Below are 17,671 nucleotides of genomic sequence, written 5' to 3'. Positions count from 1 at the left end.
TGATGGATGTTATGACATAGTTGGGGTTTTAGTGCATAGACTATCCACCCTACTCACCAGATCTTGCTCCACCTGACTATTTTCTGTTTCGAAACCTTAAAAAGAGTTTGAAAGGGTGACAGTGTTCGGGTGATTTGAAGGTGATAGCAGCAGCAAAGCAATATTTCAGTGACCAGATATCAGAGTATTTTTTGGAGGTGTTACAGAAACTTCAGACACGATGTGCCTTATGGCTCCATGTCATTCCCTTCTTGGTTGGGCTGAGAACTTTTCAGCCCAAAGAAACTTTTCAACCCAAAGAAAGAAACGGTTTATTTTTTAGCCAGGTGAAAATACCAGATGCATTCGATGGTAAACTCTATCTGAAAATGTTTTTCCAGCACTTGTACCCAGAATATAAGGTTCCTAATGGTAGGGGATGGGCAGACTAGATGGGCCAGAGGTGTTACAGAGTAGAGCGGGTTGCTTCAGGGGATCGAAATGCTTCCTGCAGTGTTGGTTTGTCTTAATTGATTTCTTGACTAGCAGGGTTTTTATTTCTTTTCTGAAAGTTTTGTAGTCTGGGGTCATGATCAGTAGGTTGGAGAGTTGATGGTCTAATTTTGCTGCCTGTGTGGCCAGTAGGCCATCGTACAGATTTTTGCATTTGACATCTCTGATTGGAGGGTGCGTGAATGGTGTCTGGGTTCTCCTATGTCTGGTTGTGGTAGTTTGGATTAGGCGGTTGTTCAAGAAGGCTGGGCTGTCTCCATTTAAGGCTTTAAATAGTAGACAGTAGAATTTGAATAGTATTCTTGCTTGTATTGGGAGCCAGTGTGAGTCGAGGTATGCGGCGGTTATGTGGTTGTGTTTCTTCAGGGAATAGATCAGCCTCAGAGTTGTGTTTTGTACTGTTTGTAGTTTTATCATGATTGCAGGGCAGGGGAGATAGAGGATGTTGCAGTAGTCTAGAAGACCTAGGACTAGGGACTGGACCATGAGCTGGAATTGTTTTCTGTCAAAGAATTTTCGGACTTGCCTTAGATTTCGCATCACCACGAATGATTTCTGTATTATTTTGTTGATTTGTGGTTGCATGGTACAGCTTCTGTATATCATCACTCCCAGAAGTCTTAGAGTGGGTTGAATGGGAATTTTGTTTTATCTGGGGTCAGTTTTAGTTTGTGATCTTTCATCCATATTGCCACTGTTTCTAGTGTTCTGTGTAGTGTGTCTGTCATGGAGGGTGTTGGTTGATCAAAAGGAAGGAGAATGGTGATGTCTGCATAGCTATAAGAGCTTAAGCCTAATTTGTCTAGGCAGGTGCCGAGGGATGCAATGTAGAGATTGAAGAGTGTTGGGGGGTAATGGTGATCCTTGGGGTACGCCGCAGGGATTGGACCATGGTTCTGATTTTTCTTTGTTTGTCTTTACTCTGTAGGTCCTGGATTGTAGGAATCCTTGAACTATGTGTGCACCTTACCTGTGATTCCTATTGTATCTAGTATTTGTAGTAGGATGTCATGGTCCACCAGGTCAAATGATGCGGTGAGATCTAGTTGTATAATCAGCATTTTTTTTTCCTGTGCTGAGGTGTTGTCTAGCTGTGTCTTAAGGGAACCTAGTGTAGTGTCTCTGTGCTGTAGTTGGTTCTGAACCCAGATTGCTTAGGGTAGAGTAAGTTGTGGTTTTCTAGGTAGTTGGTGAGGAGTTTAGCTATGAGGCCTCCATTAGCTTGACATATAGTAGTATTGAGGCTATGGGTCTGTTGTCAGCATAAGATCAGTTAACGTTGCAGATGGGTTATGAAGAAGCTGCTTCCAGTAAAGCAAGGAACCTCACCTTAATGGAAGATTTTTGAAGAACTGCTCAACATTAAAATAGATTACTCAGCTGAACATAGTCTTTTACTCAGCTGCAAGCATTCTCTAAGCTATAAAGAATCTAATGTTAACAAACTGTTTTGAGGGCAAAGTTCTTGAGAAAGTTGAGGACCCCTGCTTTCTTCTTACTCACCATAAAGTGTGACCAGCTGTGTGGGACACCTTATATGTATCAACATAGGAAAGTTTACAAAGTGGAACAGAAAATTTCTTAATACAGCTATACCGCTTGGAGCGAATTAAATTCAATATGTTACACTAGGCTCTGAATTAATTTAAGTGCAAAACTAATTACTGGGTTCCCTTTGGAACCACTGCTGCTGCTTTGGGAGACCAGGAGCACCTTTCCAGGGAAACAGAGAGTTGCAACAGAGCTGTATACAGGTTGCAGGCAGTAATTCTCCACAGACATTATTCTTTAAACCATTGCTTTTGATGTTCAGTGGAAATTGTTGTCACAACTAGAGAGTGAATGATTGTTTGTTCTTGAGGGAGAGGCTTATGGGCTACAGGCATGACTTTCTTTCACGGGTTATTAAGACTTTATCCCAGAGACTCAGTGAAATAGTCTGAAGGTACTTTGGAGTGAGCAATTTTTTTTTTTTTTTTGGGGGGGGCCATTAAATATGTCTTCAAGAGGGGTCCTAGAGTACATGTAGTATTCAGAGAGTTTTATATACTCCTATTTTAAGATCATATTATGTATGTTTTTATTATAAGGAGCCAAGAATTTTTAGATTGAAACAATTTTTTTATTGATGAGAATAAAAAGAAAGACAATTTAAAGTGGCCATTCACACCGTGGTAACCACAACATAAACAGAAATGTAACAGGCCCCAGAATAAAGGATCATCATCAGGTTTTCAAACAAAAAAACTAATATGATACACCTATCTCCAATCCCAACAACAAAAAGAAAACAGACACAACTAGCTCAGGGCCCTGGACTCTTATTAGCCCTGAGAAGCAAGAACCCAACCCCCCCCCCCCCCCAAATCCCTAATGTACAGCAATAAAACACATATTGATTGATGACATGGAGCAAAAATAACAATAAACATAAGTACCGCTGTTCAGGCAGCCACAGAAAACCAACAAGAGCCAAGCCATCAATGTGTGTTCAGAATCACAAGCACGAGCATTCCCCTCCCCCCCATTGTTAGAAACATGATGGCAGATAAAGGCTAAATGGCCCGTCTAGTCTGCCCATCCGCAGTAACCATTATCTATCTCTCTCTCTCCCTCTCCCCCTCTCCTCTCCTTCTCCCTCTCCCCTTCCCCCCCTCCCCCTCTCCCTCTCCCAGGCCCTTTTGAATTTAGACACAGTCTCTGTTTCCACCACCTCTTCCAGGAGAAACCCCAACCAAAGCCCCATCCAGACCCTGGGCAGATCTAATAATCTAACAAGTTTCAAGTTTATTTATTATTTGATTAATCGCCTATTCCAAATTCTAAGCGATGTACAAATTGGTAAAATACATTATCTAAAATATACATAAAATAGACCTACATAAATTAACAAGGGGATAAGTTACAAAAAAACAAACAAAAACAAACTAATTAAGTTAAGACATGAATACAATAGGGAAGGTAGGATAGAAATACAATCTTGGAAAGGAAAGAGTCAACAATTAAAGGTTAAACACAACAGGAATGGAAGGACAAATAAATAGGTAAGATAAAAGTAAACAAAAGAGCAATTAGAGAAAGAGCAAATTAACATTTCAATTAAGTATTGAACACATCTTTAAAAAGAAAGCTCTTAAGTTGGCTCTTAAATTTTTCCAAATTCTTCTCCTCTCTTAAGTATAGCGGGAGTGAATTCCAAGTCTGAGGCGCCGTAACAGTAAAAATAAATTGCCTACGAGTATTGATAATTTTAAGAGAGGAGATGACCAACAAGAGTTGGACGTTTGATCTCAGAAATTTGGGAGAATTATAAGGTATCAATGCTTTATAAATAAAAGCTGGAGTTTTATATAATAGAGATTTAAATGTAAGTAAAGATAATTTGTATAGAATACGATGGGAGACCGGAAGCCGAAGCCAATGCCAATGTTCAAAAGTAAACTAAAGCCTCTATGGGACAGCGATTGCAAATATGGGTCCCAAATAAGTAAAAATTGTAACTTATGTTCCCCCCCGTGCATCCCTAGCTTCCCATCTCACCAATTAGTGAACTAAGTTGCGCCAATGCCAGTAGGCGGGTGATTCTGCAACTGTCCAAGTCTGCAAAATACATTTACGAGCTACCAATCTCATTTTCCGACTTAGCATATATTGATCTTTAGGAAGGTGTCTAAAGGCCTCTGGAACATCCAAAACTAGCGAGAATGCTTGGCATGGGCTTATGTAGAAGCATCAAAATATAGGCCACCACCCTTCTCCAAAATAGCTGTATTTTCAGACAAGTCCAAAATGCGTGAGCAAAGGAATTGTCCCCTATACCACATTTTATACACGTGGGTGATGGAGTGCCTCCACTATAATATAATTGCTACTGCGTAAAATATACTCACAGAGTAACTCTATATGAGCATTCGCTAAGGCAAGCACTCTGCGTCAGAAGGGGTATGCGCCAGAGTGTGGCCACTATGTTCCAATTTCCCAAGAGTGCCGTCAGATCCAATTCCTAGGCTTGACAGTAATTAGTAAAATCCCTTTCAGGCAGCAATGCAAGTATTTTCTTATACAGTCCAGAAACTGAAAATCATCATTTCCTTTCCATGGAAAAAAATTCCCTGAGTTGAGCTCCCATACCCTTTCTCAACTGCCCTCAATCAAGGGACTGCACATAATGGCAAATCTGCACGTATGCAAAACAGTTTCCCCAAGTGTCACCCACTCTCCTCCCAAAAGCCAACAACTGTCCTGCCTTATCCAAAATATACTCCAAACACGTTATACCCCTCTGCTGCCAATCCTGAAAAATTCTATTCTCCCCCCCGGGGCGAACCATAAATACCCCTCTATTGGCAAAATATCCGGCACCCGAGGATCACCCTCTAGCTGCTTAATTAACCATCTCCAGCCAGCTCGCAACGAGCGAAGAAGCGCACTAGCTTTGAACTCTACTGGGGTTTGAGCCTGGGACATGTGGAAGCAGAGCACATACATTATGGGGAAAGAAAAACTCTCGTTCCATAGACGTGGGAATTGTGTATGGGCCACCCAATCACCCAGATGATGCAACAGATGATGCATAATTATAGGCCTGCAGAAAGGACATCCCCATACCCCCCTGCTTCTAGCTTCCCATCAACACCTGCATAGGTAGTTTCGGTTTTTTGGAGGCCCAACAGAAATTAGTAAATATTCTATTTAACACACTTAACTCCTTCTGGCGCAACCATATTGGCAATGTTTGAAACAAATAGAGCCATTTCGGCAATATAACCATTTTTAGAAGGCTTATACGACCCAAGAGGGACACCGGAAGAGCCCCCCAGCTCTCCAACTGCATCCAAGTCTGGGTCATTAGACAGGTGACATTCAGATTATATAATTGCGCAGTATCCACCATTAGTAACGTGCCCAAATACACAAAGGAATCTACCGCCCACTTCAAAGGAAAACCTGCCCCCACTGCTGTTGTACCTCAGGCGAAGATGGGAGGGCTTCCGACTTATCTAAATTCAACCTCAAGCCTGCATAATCCCCATATTCCCGAATGACTTCCAATAAATTTTCCAACGAGGTCCAGCCAAGAATTTTTAAAGATTGTGTGAGTTAGTAAATTTTGTAAATAAATAATAAATACATTCAGGGCCTGATTCTATAAATGGCACCATTCGACATGATTGTCAATCAACCGCTAGGCATCATTTACAGAATCGCGCCTAACTTGACCTAGGCCTTCTCTTTCTTTCTCATCCTGTCCATCCCATTGACTAATAGGAGAAAGCAGAACCAATGTTTCTGTACTTGTAATTATGGACAGATCCCAAAACCCCACTGTAAATGTGGCCTTCCTCTGACAGATCACACCTCCCAATGCTTCCAAGCACAAAAACAGGTCTGCATGATATGATGACAGATAAAGAACATGAGACCTGTTTAATCTGTCTTCTGATGATCAGCTTTAGTCACACTTTCCTTCTATTCTTTCATTTGTACCTCTTCCACTTCTCAAAGTATATTCCTGAGCTGCAATGATGAAAATAATTAATGTATATTCTTATCTTTGTGTAGTGACGCGCCATAATCACCTGAAGGATTTCATGCTGGTGGTATCCATTGTCATTGGAGTGGGAGGCTGCTGGTTCGCTTACATCCAGAATCGCTACTCCAAGGAGCACATGAAAAAAATGATGAAGGACCTAGAGGGTCTGCATCGAGCTGAACAAAGCCTGCATGACCTGCAAGAAAGGTGAGTACAGACACTTTCTGTCCAGTCATTTCTTCCAGGATGATAACAGAGCCAGCTTGGGGCTCAGTGACAGGGCTTTGCACTGCCATGTGAGGATTTAGATTCAATCACCTGGTTAAGTCTTTAGTTCTTCAGTTTGGCTGGGACTGAGATGCTGCAGAGGAAGAACTTGGGGAGACTTCTGGAGGAAGAGAGTCATAGCCAATTTGCAATGGCTAACTCCTAGTGTCTGGATTTAGGGTTCCAGAAGAGTTTTGGTATCTGGCCCCTAGCCAAGCAATGACTAAAATAGGGGATTACATTGTAAAAAGATAACAAAGATTGAGAATGGAGCTCTCCATTGTATATCATTTCAGCTGGCAATTGATGTGGTTGATTGCTTTTGTGTTTTCCCAAAGATTTTACAGCCTCTTTGAATGTGAATCGCCTTGAACCTTTTTGATATAGTGTGATTAATAAATCGTGTATTAGATAGATGAAGCATTGCCTATTGGTTACCAACAAAACTTTCTCAATACCATCAAAAAGCAAGCTAGACAGGATCTATTAATTACCTTCATTCGTTATTCCCAATACCACAATACAAAGACAGGGACAAAGTAATGTAATGTAATGTAATTTATTTCTTATATACCGCTACATCCGTTAGGTTCTAAGCGGTTTACAGAAAATATACATTAAGATTAGAAATAAGAAAGGTACTTGAAAAATTCCCTTACTGTCCCGAAGGCTCACAATCTAACTAAAGTACCTGGAGGGTAATAGAGAAGTGAAAAGTAGAGATAGAGGAAAAATAAAAATAAAATAAACATTTTAACAAGACAGCATTGATCTAAATACTTTGGAAGGTAGAAGAGAGGAGAGAAAGGAATAGAAGCAGAAGGGGGAGCCGTTGAACAGTAGAATTCTGGAGAAATTTAAATGATAGAAATAGAACAAAACAAAGACAAAAGGCAAAACAATAGATAAGATTAAAGATAAATCATAAGCTGGAAAGAAAAATAAAATAAAACTTTGTCTTCAATCCACGGTTTCAGCGTCAGTGATGAAGTGGAGCAAGTAAGTTTAGGAGGAGCGATTGACGTTTCCAGAAAGGGCTTCTTCAGGGAAGAGACTTGGCAGACAGTCCCAGGATGCCTATGTCTCCTCCCCTGCGATGTTCTCCCATCCATGCATTCCCTCCCAGACACACTGCCCGTGCCCCAGCCGCTCCAAGGAGGCTGCCCCAGATGAGGCCCACAGTGAATGCAGGATTCTCTCCTCTGCGGGAAAGCCGCCCGGAGCCGACAGTCGATCTTCTTAGCGGATTGCATGGGGGGAAGAGTTCACACTCTTGGTAGGATCGGGTCTGTGTGCTCTCGGTGGTTGTGGCTGGTCTCGTTGCTGCTTAGGTGTAAAAGCAGTTGATCTCCACTGCTGCTGATATTTAAAAGCAGGCAGATTGATCTCTCCAATGGACTGCAGGGGGAGGAGTTCACACTCCTGGCAGGATCGGGTCTGTGGGCTCTTGGTGGTTGCGGTAGGTCTCGCTGATGCTTGTATGTAAAAGCAGTTGTTTTTCTACTGCTGCTGATATTTAAAGCAGGTAGATTGATCTCTTAAACGGGATATAGGGGGAGGAGCTCACATGCCTGGTTGGATCGGGGCAAGGGCTCCTATTATAGGCAGCTGGTCTTGCTGCTACTTAGGTGTTAAAGCAGTTGATCTTCCTAGCGGACTGCAGGAGGTGTGGAGCTCACACTCCTGTCATGATCTGGTCTATGGGCTCTTGGTAGTTGCGGTTGGTCCCAATGCTGCTTAGGTGTAAAAGCAGTTGTTCTCCCACTGCTGCTGATATTTAAAAGCAGGTAGATTGATCTATCCAATGGAATGCTGGGGGAAGATCTTATATGTCTGGCTGGATCGTGGCAAAGGGTTCCCGGTAGTGGCGGCTGGTCCTATTGCTGAAATTTAAACACTAAAACCAAGGAAAACTAGTGGCTTTATGTGCAATTACTTCATGGGCATTAAAAAAAACCCCTGTAAATGATTCACGCTCAGCTTTGTGCAATGCAGAAATTACAGTGAAAAAATCATTAGAAACTGAAGCATAAATTATCTGTTTTAATTAAAGGCTTGGTGCTACCAATGATGGCCAGCTATCGAGATAGACATGAGGAAAGCCATGGCTATCCCTGGGAGCCGCAGCATGGAATGTTGCTGCTATTTGGTACTTGTGACCTGGATTGGTGATTGTGGAAACCGGACTCTGGGCTAGGCACACTCAGTATGGCCTTTCTTATGTTTTGGCTGACTTGCTGGAGGTTGGGCTCTGAGGCTTTTTCCTCCATTTTAGAGTTTAAAATTTCACTTGAGCTCTATCTCTGCATGCAAGGAGGGGGGGGTTAGAGCTTGGAGGAAGTGGCAGTCATGGACAGGAAGGGTGTGAATAATATTGGGTAAAGAGGGAAGCTTTCATATTCATCTCACTCTCTTTCATTTTGGGCCACTTAAAATGGAACTTGGAGGATTTTGAGAGACAGCACATTGAGATTATGTGTTTGTGGTAGAAGTCGCATTACTTCTATCCTCACTCTATGCAAGGTGTTTTTAGTGTACAGTCAATAAAATTTATTGAATTGTGCTTTAAAGTTTTAGCACGATTTTTATTGCACAGAATCCTTATGCAGATGGAAATAGTTAATATTTTTTTGCAATGCTGCCCAACTGTGCATGGTCCTGCCTGAACCCAATGGAAGCGGACAGGGTCCTCACTCCCCGGAACAAAGGAAATAGGAGTTTGATCAAAAACATGTGCTCCAGAAACATTTTCTTGCACAGGGAATACCAGGTTTGCAAGATCACTCTCCAAAATGGATTTTCAATGCGGAGCCGAGCCCGCAGTATGGCCATAGGGACCACAGTAGCCTCCAAAGAGAAATATCCAGGGAGAAGGCTTTCTCCAAATGTATCCATGGGCGATCTATATAGCTCACCCATGCCGCCACTTCTTGAATCGGAGCAGCTTGATAATTTGGGACTCCCATTCCTCTCTTCTGCAGTTAACATATTAAAGTTGCTATATATGGGTAGATAGATTTTCAGCCATTGAAAAATAATTGTGTATTTTCATAAGGGTCAAAAATGTCCTGCGTAAAAAGACATTTGAGGAGTATACAGTATATTAGCTGTAGGTCTGTGCTTTACCTTGTCAAAAGGTTTGCACTTTGGTGGCATGCCACTCTTTGTCTAAATGTACATCTGTACACTGTGCCTTAACTGCCAAACTTCATAATAATGTAGACAGCTTCCAAAACTTGGTTTTAAACATCCAGCATTCTAAGCACCCATAGTCTGGCTGGATGAAACCCAACCACCACAAACTCATGATGTGAGAAAGTTCAGCCTGGATGACAACAGACAAATTCTTGCACTATTATGGCCACCCTATGCAGAAAGGAACGCGATGAACAAGAAAACTGTGTGCATAGATTCATAATCACACTGTTTAAAGCTAGCACTAATGAAACTATTAAACCCAGATGGAAGAAGTGCGCAGAAGACGGAGTGCATGTTTCCTGGTGCTGGGGTTTTAACGTGATCTGAGGAGTAGAAAGTTAGTTCATTCTTTTGCTGCTAGCATTAGTGAGGGCTTCATGCCTTTATGTGAGCATTTTTCTTGTCTTTTGAAGGGAATGGGTAAAAATGAAAACCCCAGGTCACTGAATGCATTATTAAGGGAGAGATGCTGTGGAAGGATGGGTAAAGCACTAATATCATACCATTAACAAATAATCATTGAATGAAATTCCGTCCTCCTGGTGCTGATACACTTATGGGAAAGCTCTTGATTCCACTGCTAACATACACCCGTTTGCTCATATTTTCCATGGCTACCAGTGTACACACTTTGCATGAGATCATTTGCATACAACATTGAGCAGAAAAAGGCTTTATATATCTCTCAGGAAACTGTGCTTAGCTTCAGCTTATTATGTTGGAGGTCTCCATTCTTTTTGGGCAGTGGTAACTTTCTGGTACAAATGTAACTGTTTCTGGCTTGCAATAGTATCTCTAGAGCATGCATCTCTCATCTTATCTTTCCTGAGGGAGTGCTGTTCCCAAAATCCCATCTCTGAACCCTATTCCTATTACTGTCATGGAATATAAGATCAGATGAGGATTATTAGAAGCGGTTACAGTATGCATAAAAAATGTACTTTTCCTCCTTCATCTGCTTCCCTCTCCCCCAGTAAAGAAGGTAAAGCGGTAGTTAACATGTAACACCCAGACTTCATTGTTTCAGCTGACTGTAAACTTGGCTGGAAGCAGAGGAAATGACAAGAGAGAGCTGAGAGTCCTGAAGATAGAGAGTTAGTGGCCTCTGCATGCCTTTTGAGTTCAGCTGGAGAGATGGTTGCAGGTTTCATTTCCATACCTTTCTCTTCCTCTTGTGGGCTTTAGACAGCCCTTGCTTGCAGTGTGAGCAGTAGTGCTATCCGATTCACTTTGTAAAAAAAATCAGACCCACCGATTCAGTTAGTCCTGATATCTTCGGGTCTCTTAAAGTAGCAGCAGCTGTGGCAGTGCCAGCACCAGCGGGAAGAGGCAGTGCTCAGAATAGGCTGCTCCTGGCCTGCCCCACTGGGACCATCCCTCTGCCACATCATTGATGATGTGGCAGAGAGAAGCCTTGATGGGGCAGGCCAGAAGCAGCCTATTCAGAGTGCTGCTTCTTTCTGCTGGTCATCGCTGCTGCTGCTTTGGGAGGCCTGTATGTCAAATCTCACAGTGGAGAGGGTCGGTTGGGATGTGTTGCATAGAGGGATGGGAGGGAGAGAAAGCTACTGAATAGGGAGAGGAGGGAGGGATGGAAAGTTGCTGCACAGGGGTATGGGAGGGAGGGTTGGAAACCTGCTGCACAGGGGGGATGGGAGGGAAGGATGGAAAGCTGTTCATAGCGGGATAGGAGAGATAGAAAGCTGATGCGCATGATGCGAGAGGGTGAAGAGGAAGGAGACATGCATGGAGAAGAGAGAGGGAGAAATGTTGAACATAGGGTGGAGGGCAGGGAGAGATGGTGCATGGGTAGAGAAAGAAATGTTTCACATGATTGTGGAGGGGAGGAAGAGAGAGATGCTACATGGAGGGGAATACTGTAGTGAGGTTTGACCCAGGGAACAAGGCAGGGAGAGAGAGAGATGGTAGACAGTGAGAAATAAACAGAAATATTGGATATGGCATTGGAACAGAAGATGAATGGTGAGCACAAAGAAAGAAGAAAACGTTAAATGAGCAGGAGACCCTGGTGAGTGAGTTAACAAAAGACAGAAACCAGAGCCTGGGACAAACATGATTTGAATAATAAAATGACCAGGCAACAAAAAGTAGAAAAAAATCATTTTATTTTCTATTTTGTGATTGCAATATGTCAGTTTTGAAATGTGTATCCTGTCTGAACTGGTGTTAGACAGCGAGCGTGAGCTAGAACCTGACAGAGACAGGAAAAGTCTTTTTTATTAATTTTGTTTACACCACAGCGCTGGCGTAGGGTTGGAGAGGGCAAAGGGGGGTGGGTTGGGTGAAGAGGCTACAAAATAAACCCGCCAGGACACTTTATAGATGATATGAGATTTCACAGGCAACCAATGAAGTTCCTCAACCGCATGGTGTTACATGCTAAAAATTATTGACTGTGGACCAAGGAAAGTTTGTTGAGGATTTTGATTTGCTTGAAATTTTATTTTCTTATAGATAGATGTTATCCTTACAATGGATTTCTATAAGGAATTTTTCCTACATTTTTATTTAAAATGCAATAAAAATAGATTAAAGTATACAAACTTTTTATTGTTATAATACCAATGTATCACCTTAGCTCAGGGGTAGGCAATTCCGGTCCTCGAGAGCCGGAGCCAGGTCAGGTTTTCAGGATATCCACAATGAATATGTATGAGATGGATTTGCCTGCACTGCCTCCTTGAGATGCAAATCTATCTCATGTATATTTATTGTGGATATCCTGAAAACCTGACCTGGCTCCGGCTCTCGAGGAACGGAATTGCCTACCCCTGCCTTAGCTTATTGATTAACCTGTATTTCTTTGTATAGGTTGGCAACCTGGACACATTTAGGGTCATCTACAGTATTGGTTCTCAGATCATGACAGTGTGTCGCTATTTAGTTCAGACTGTGAGGATCTTGATTTAGATAATTGAGAGCTGTCCCAAATGAACTGCTTCCTTTTTATAAGCTTCCACTACAGTGACCTCTTGTGGCCAATAGGATTCCAGCTTTACATAAGAACATAAGAATTGCCGCTGCTGGGTCAGACCAGTGGTCCATCGTGCCCAGCAGTCTGCTCACGCGGCAGTCCCCAGGTCAAAGACCAGTGCTCTAAATGAGTCCAGCCTCACCTGCGTACATTCCGGTTTAGCAGGAACTTGTCCAACTTTGTCTTGAATCCCTGGAGGGTGTTTTCCCCTATATCAGCCTCTGGAAGAGCGTTCCTGTTTTCCACCACTCTCTGAGTGAAGAAGAACTTCCTTAAGTTTGTATGGAATCTATCCCCTTTCAATTTTAGAGAGTGCCCTCTCGTTCTTCCTACCTTGGAGAGGGTGAACAACCTGTCCTTATCTACTAAGTCTATTCCCTTCAGTATCTTGACTGTTTCGATCATGTTCCCTCTCAGTCTCCTCTTTTCAAGGGAGAAGAGGCCCAGTTTCTCTAATCTCTCGCTGTACGGCAACTCCTCCAGCCCCTTAACCATTTTAGTCATTCTTCTCTGGACCCTTTCAAGTAGTACCGTGTCCTTCTTCATGTATGGTGACCAGTAACTGCTCCAGGTGAGGGCTCACCATGGCCTGGTACAGCGGTATGATAACTTTCTCCGATTTGTTCGTGATCTCCTTCTTTATCATTCCTACCATCTAGAAGGATTTATCTCAGAAGCCGCCAACATCCATCTAATAAGAGTTCTGTTCTCCGGGTCGAATGCCAACTGATCGCCCTACAGAGCCCTGTTTCGTATCCTTCATCAGGGGCAAACTCAGGGACGTCTCCCACCAAAGGTTAAATCAAACGCTGTTCCTCTCAAGCACAGCCATGATTTAACCTTTGGTGGGAGACGCCCCTGATGAAGGATGGGCGATCAGTTGGCACTCGACCCGGAGAACAGAACCTCTTATTAGATGGATGTTGGCGGCTTCTGAGATAAGTCCTTCTAGATGGTAGTTTAAGTTTATTGGACATATGTGATTTCCTGCTTTCACAAGGCTCATCAAGCAGTGGTGTTTGCACTTGACACTTTGGGCACTTTGTATGTATAAGCTTTTTTTTTTTTTGTGTGTGTGTATATATATATATATATATATACACAAAAAAAAGCTTATTGAGCTAGAGCTAGAGGATGGCGTTATAAGATGTTTGTGGGTAACCTTGCAGGCACTCTGGGGTGCTGTATGCTTGACTAGCCCTGGTGAACTTCTAACTTTTTGTCAAAAAGTTCCCATGAACTGATTGCCTCCCTCTGCAATTTATTAAATTTTCAGAACCCATTGGTGTTTCTAACTAGTACAAATTAAGTAGTGCAAACTTGAAAGCCCATAGGTCCAAAAATTGAGAGTAGGTCTCTCTCTTTCAGTTTATATGTTATGACCCCTCTTTTATAGAGTAGGCTATTTATTACTTTAAAATGATAAATTAACATCAAAGGTTCTTCTTCATTGCCTTGCCTGGAGTCTGGAAGAGGACAAGCTTTTACTTTAGCCACAGTTCACCAGAGATCCTTGATGCCTGGTTCTTCTCTCGCTTTTTACTAGGTGTATCCTATATATAGTGCTGAGGTTCTCTGGCACATGACAAGGTAGGGAGAAGCAACATGTAGCAGTTTCAATCGATGTACAGAGCATTAGACTACTAGATCCCCAGTTTTCCCCTCAGCAAACCATGCCACCTTTCCTGTGCTCAAGCTTAGCTTGGAACATCTTTGACAGAGTCTTTACAATCATGTGAGCCACCCTGTAAGGTGCTATGCATGTTGACCTAATTATTTAAATTCTAATAGTGCTATAAAGAAAGAAAAACTGTAAAATAGTACTATATGTAAAATAAGTCCTTGCTGTGGATATCTGACATTTTCTGCCTTTAGTAATGACTCTCTTTCTCTTCCACTCCTCATTTTGTTCAGACTTCAGAAGGCTCAGGAAGAACATCGCACAGTGGAGGGGGAGAAGGTTCACCTTGAGAAGAAGCTGCAGCGTGAGATCAACCTAGCTAAACAGGAAGCCCAGCGTCTACGGCAGCTTCGTGAAGGCACTGAAAATGAGTTGAGCCGACAGAAGTATGCTGAGGAAGAACTGGAGCAGGTGAGCCAGTGCTTGTTTATAGAAACCCTTTCACTCTGCAGGCCTAAATCGCTCGCATTTTTCAGGCTTAAACCCAGATCCTAATGGGCACCTGGATTTAGGAACCTCTGGAACTTATCAGCTCTAAATCTAATCTTTATGGATAATAAGAGGCAGGAAACCATGAGCATATACCTACCAGCATAAAGGTTCATGTATGCATCCCCAACCACCTGCAGCACTAACCCTAACCCTAACCAAATTCTGATCACTCCACATCGGGGCTTATGTCTCTGCTGAATCAGTATTTCTTCTGTCTGGTAAAACTTCTTTTTTCACTCTTATTGCAGGTCCGCATGGCATTGAAGAATGCAGAGAAAGAACTAGAATCCCACAGTAACTGGTCTGCTCCTGAGGCTTTGCAGAAATGGTTGCAGCTGACCCATGAAGTAGAAGTTCAGTATTACAACGTTAAGAAGCAGAATGCTGAGAAACAACTTTTGGTCGCCAAAGAAGGGGTACATATTGTGTGGAACTTAATTCTGTGTAACTTCCTGCAACATCCTTGTTGCTAGAATTTTTTTGAAATTCTACTACTACTACTACCGTATTTCCCCATATATAGGCCATGGCCTATACACGGGTCTTACAAACCCGTGTATGGGGCACGGCCTAGTTATATGGGGCGGCTTATATAAAAAAATTTTTACATCCCCCCCCCCCCCCACTCCCGGTACCTTTTTAGGAGACCCCTGGACAGCGAACGGCAAATCTCTAGCGGTTCAGGGCAGCCGCAATCTCTTCAGCATCCGGCCTGCCCCCGCATCGCTTGCTGTGTGACTGACATCAGTTCTCATGAGTCCCATGAGAGCTGACGTCGGCCATTCAGCCGGCGGTGCGGGGGCAGGCCGGATGCTGAAAAGATTGCAGCTGCCCTGTACTGTTGGAGACTCGCCATCTGCCATCTAGAGGGCTCCGAAAAAGGTACCGGGTGTGGGGGGAAGATTTCAATCATGTCCCCTCTCAGTCTCCTCTTTTCAAGGGAGAAGAGGCCCAGTTTCTCCAATCTCTCACTGTATGACAACTCCTCCAGCCCCTTAACCATTTTAATCGCTCTTCACTACTCGAAAGGGTCCAGAGAAGAGCGACTAAAATGGTTAAGGGGCTGGAGGAGTTGTCATACAGTGAGAGATTGGAGAAACTGGGCCTCTTCTCCCTTGAAAAGAGGAGACTGAGAGGGGACATGATCGAAACATTCAAGATAATGAAGGGAATAGACTTAGTAGATAAAGACAGGTTGTTCACCCTCTCTAAGGTAAAGAGAATGAGAGGGCACTCTCTAAAGTTGAAAGGGGATAGATTCCGTACAAACGTAAGGAAGTTCTTCACCCAGAGAGTGGTGGAAAACTGGAACGCTCTTCTGGAGGCTGTCATAGGGGAAAACACTCTCCAGGGATTCAAGACAAAGTTGGACAAGTTCCTGCTAAACTGGATTGTACGCAGGTGAGGCTGGACTCATTTAGAGCACTGGTCTTTGACCTGGGGGCCGCCGCATGAGCGGACTGCTGGGCACGATGGATCACTGGTCTGACCAGTGAAACTTACTGAAACTGACCTAATTTACAGTACAAAGGCTATATTAATAGGGCTTATTGCTTCCTTGGGTTGTTGCTTCATTTTGTAAGTATAGTTGCTACTTAAAAGAAAAAAGTTTTGTAATAGCACTAGTTTAACTAAAGTTATTGTATAAGGAAGTCAGTAGAGTATGAGGTCTTAGCCTTCTTAAGCTTCTTTGATAATATCCAGAGCTTCATCTTGAATTATGAAGATTTGGGATAATGTCCTCATTATGGTAAGTAATAGAGAATGACATGGGGAAAAAATTTGTCCCCGTTCCTGCGACCACTGTCCCTGTCCCCGCCCCATCCATGCGACCACTGTCCCCTCCCTGTCCCTATGACCACTGTTCCCGCCCCATTCCCGTGACTACTATCCTCGCAGCATCCATACAAGCCTCAGTACTGCAATATTTAGCTTATTCCTTCCTTATAAATCAAAGTTCTGGCTGCTAAACTAGAGAAAGAGATGTTCAGCTTGCAGGGCTTTGTTTATGCATTTTTATCAACACAACTAATATACTATTTTATCCTAAAGCAAAAAAAAAATATATATGTATATAAATAAATTTTTTTTTCTACCTTTGTTGTCTGGTTTCTGCTTTCCTCATCTTCTCATTCAATTCCTTCCATCCACTGTTTGTCTTCTCTCTGTGTCTTCCATGTGCTCTGTTACTGTACCTCTCCCTTCATCCCCCCCCCCAATTGGTCTTGCACCCATCTTCTTCCCTCCGCTCCCCTCATAGTCTGGCATCTCTGTCTTTTTCCCTTCCAGCGTCTTCTCCCCACTCTGTCTTCCCCATTTCCCTTCAGCGTCTTCTCCCCCTTCTCTGTTCCCCATTTCATTTCAGTGTCTGTTCTCTCCACCCCCTTCAGCGTCTGTTCCTTTCCTTTCCACCACCACCCTGCCCTCTCACCACCTCACCGCCCTTCAGCACCTCTCGCACGATCTGAGCATCTCCTTCCCTCCCCCTTACCTTCACGGCGCGTTTTAAGTTTAGAGCGCAACTTGCTCAAGCCGCTGGAGTCTGCCTGCAGTCACATGTGTCTGGGCAGAAGCTTCTCCTCTGAGCACTTTTTCCCCTCCTCACCGTTTTGGCGGGTTACCCGCAGGTAACACCCACCGTGTCATTCTCTAGTAAGTAACCTGATAGTCTGGTCCAGTACTATTTTCCAACAATGAGTGGTGCCCTTAATATAAGAGGGATTGGCCAAAAGTAAAGGTTTTAACAAGGAATCTTTGGATGGAACAATAGGGTGTCCTGGAGGTTGTATCAAAGTCTTGTGAAGTTTTGTAATGTTAAAGAACTGGGATGCTTTGATGTTTTACATTCCAAAAAGAATGATCCGTCTTCATCAGAAGAAAACAGATTTTAATGCTGTATTAGTAATACTTAAGCTGTTCACTACAGAAACGTTATAGCATCAGATATCAATTTATAACAAGTTGAATCTTGTAGTTGTCAAGTGATTTCAGCTATATAGTTTTCTCTGTCTTG

General features: G+C 43.0%; 1 protein-coding gene across 6 annotated transcripts in view; it reads left to right on the top strand.

The window, feature by feature from the left end:
* Window positions 1-17,671, top strand: part of STIM1 (stromal interaction molecule 1) — a 245,797-nt gene that overhangs the window by 169,647 nt on the left and 58,479 nt on the right. For all 6 annotated transcript variants that reach the window (XM_033948363.1, XM_033948362.1, XM_033948364.1 and 3 more), the window contains 3 exons: window positions 6,055-6,232; window positions 14,400-14,577; window positions 14,907-15,074. In XM_033948363.1, coding sequence (XP_033804254.1) covers window positions 6,055-6,232; window positions 14,400-14,577; window positions 14,907-15,074 — 524 coding nt within the window. The remainder of the gene's footprint in view (window positions 1-6,054; window positions 6,233-14,399; window positions 14,578-14,906; window positions 15,075-17,671) is intronic.

The sequence above is a fragment of the Geotrypetes seraphini genome, chromosome 6 (assembly GCF_902459505.1).
Source record: "Geotrypetes seraphini chromosome 6, aGeoSer1.1, whole genome shotgun sequence".
Classification (NCBI taxonomy): Eukaryota; Metazoa; Chordata; class Amphibia; order Gymnophiona; family Dermophiidae; genus Geotrypetes; species Geotrypetes seraphini.
This window is presented reverse-complemented; position numbering and strand designations above follow the sequence as displayed.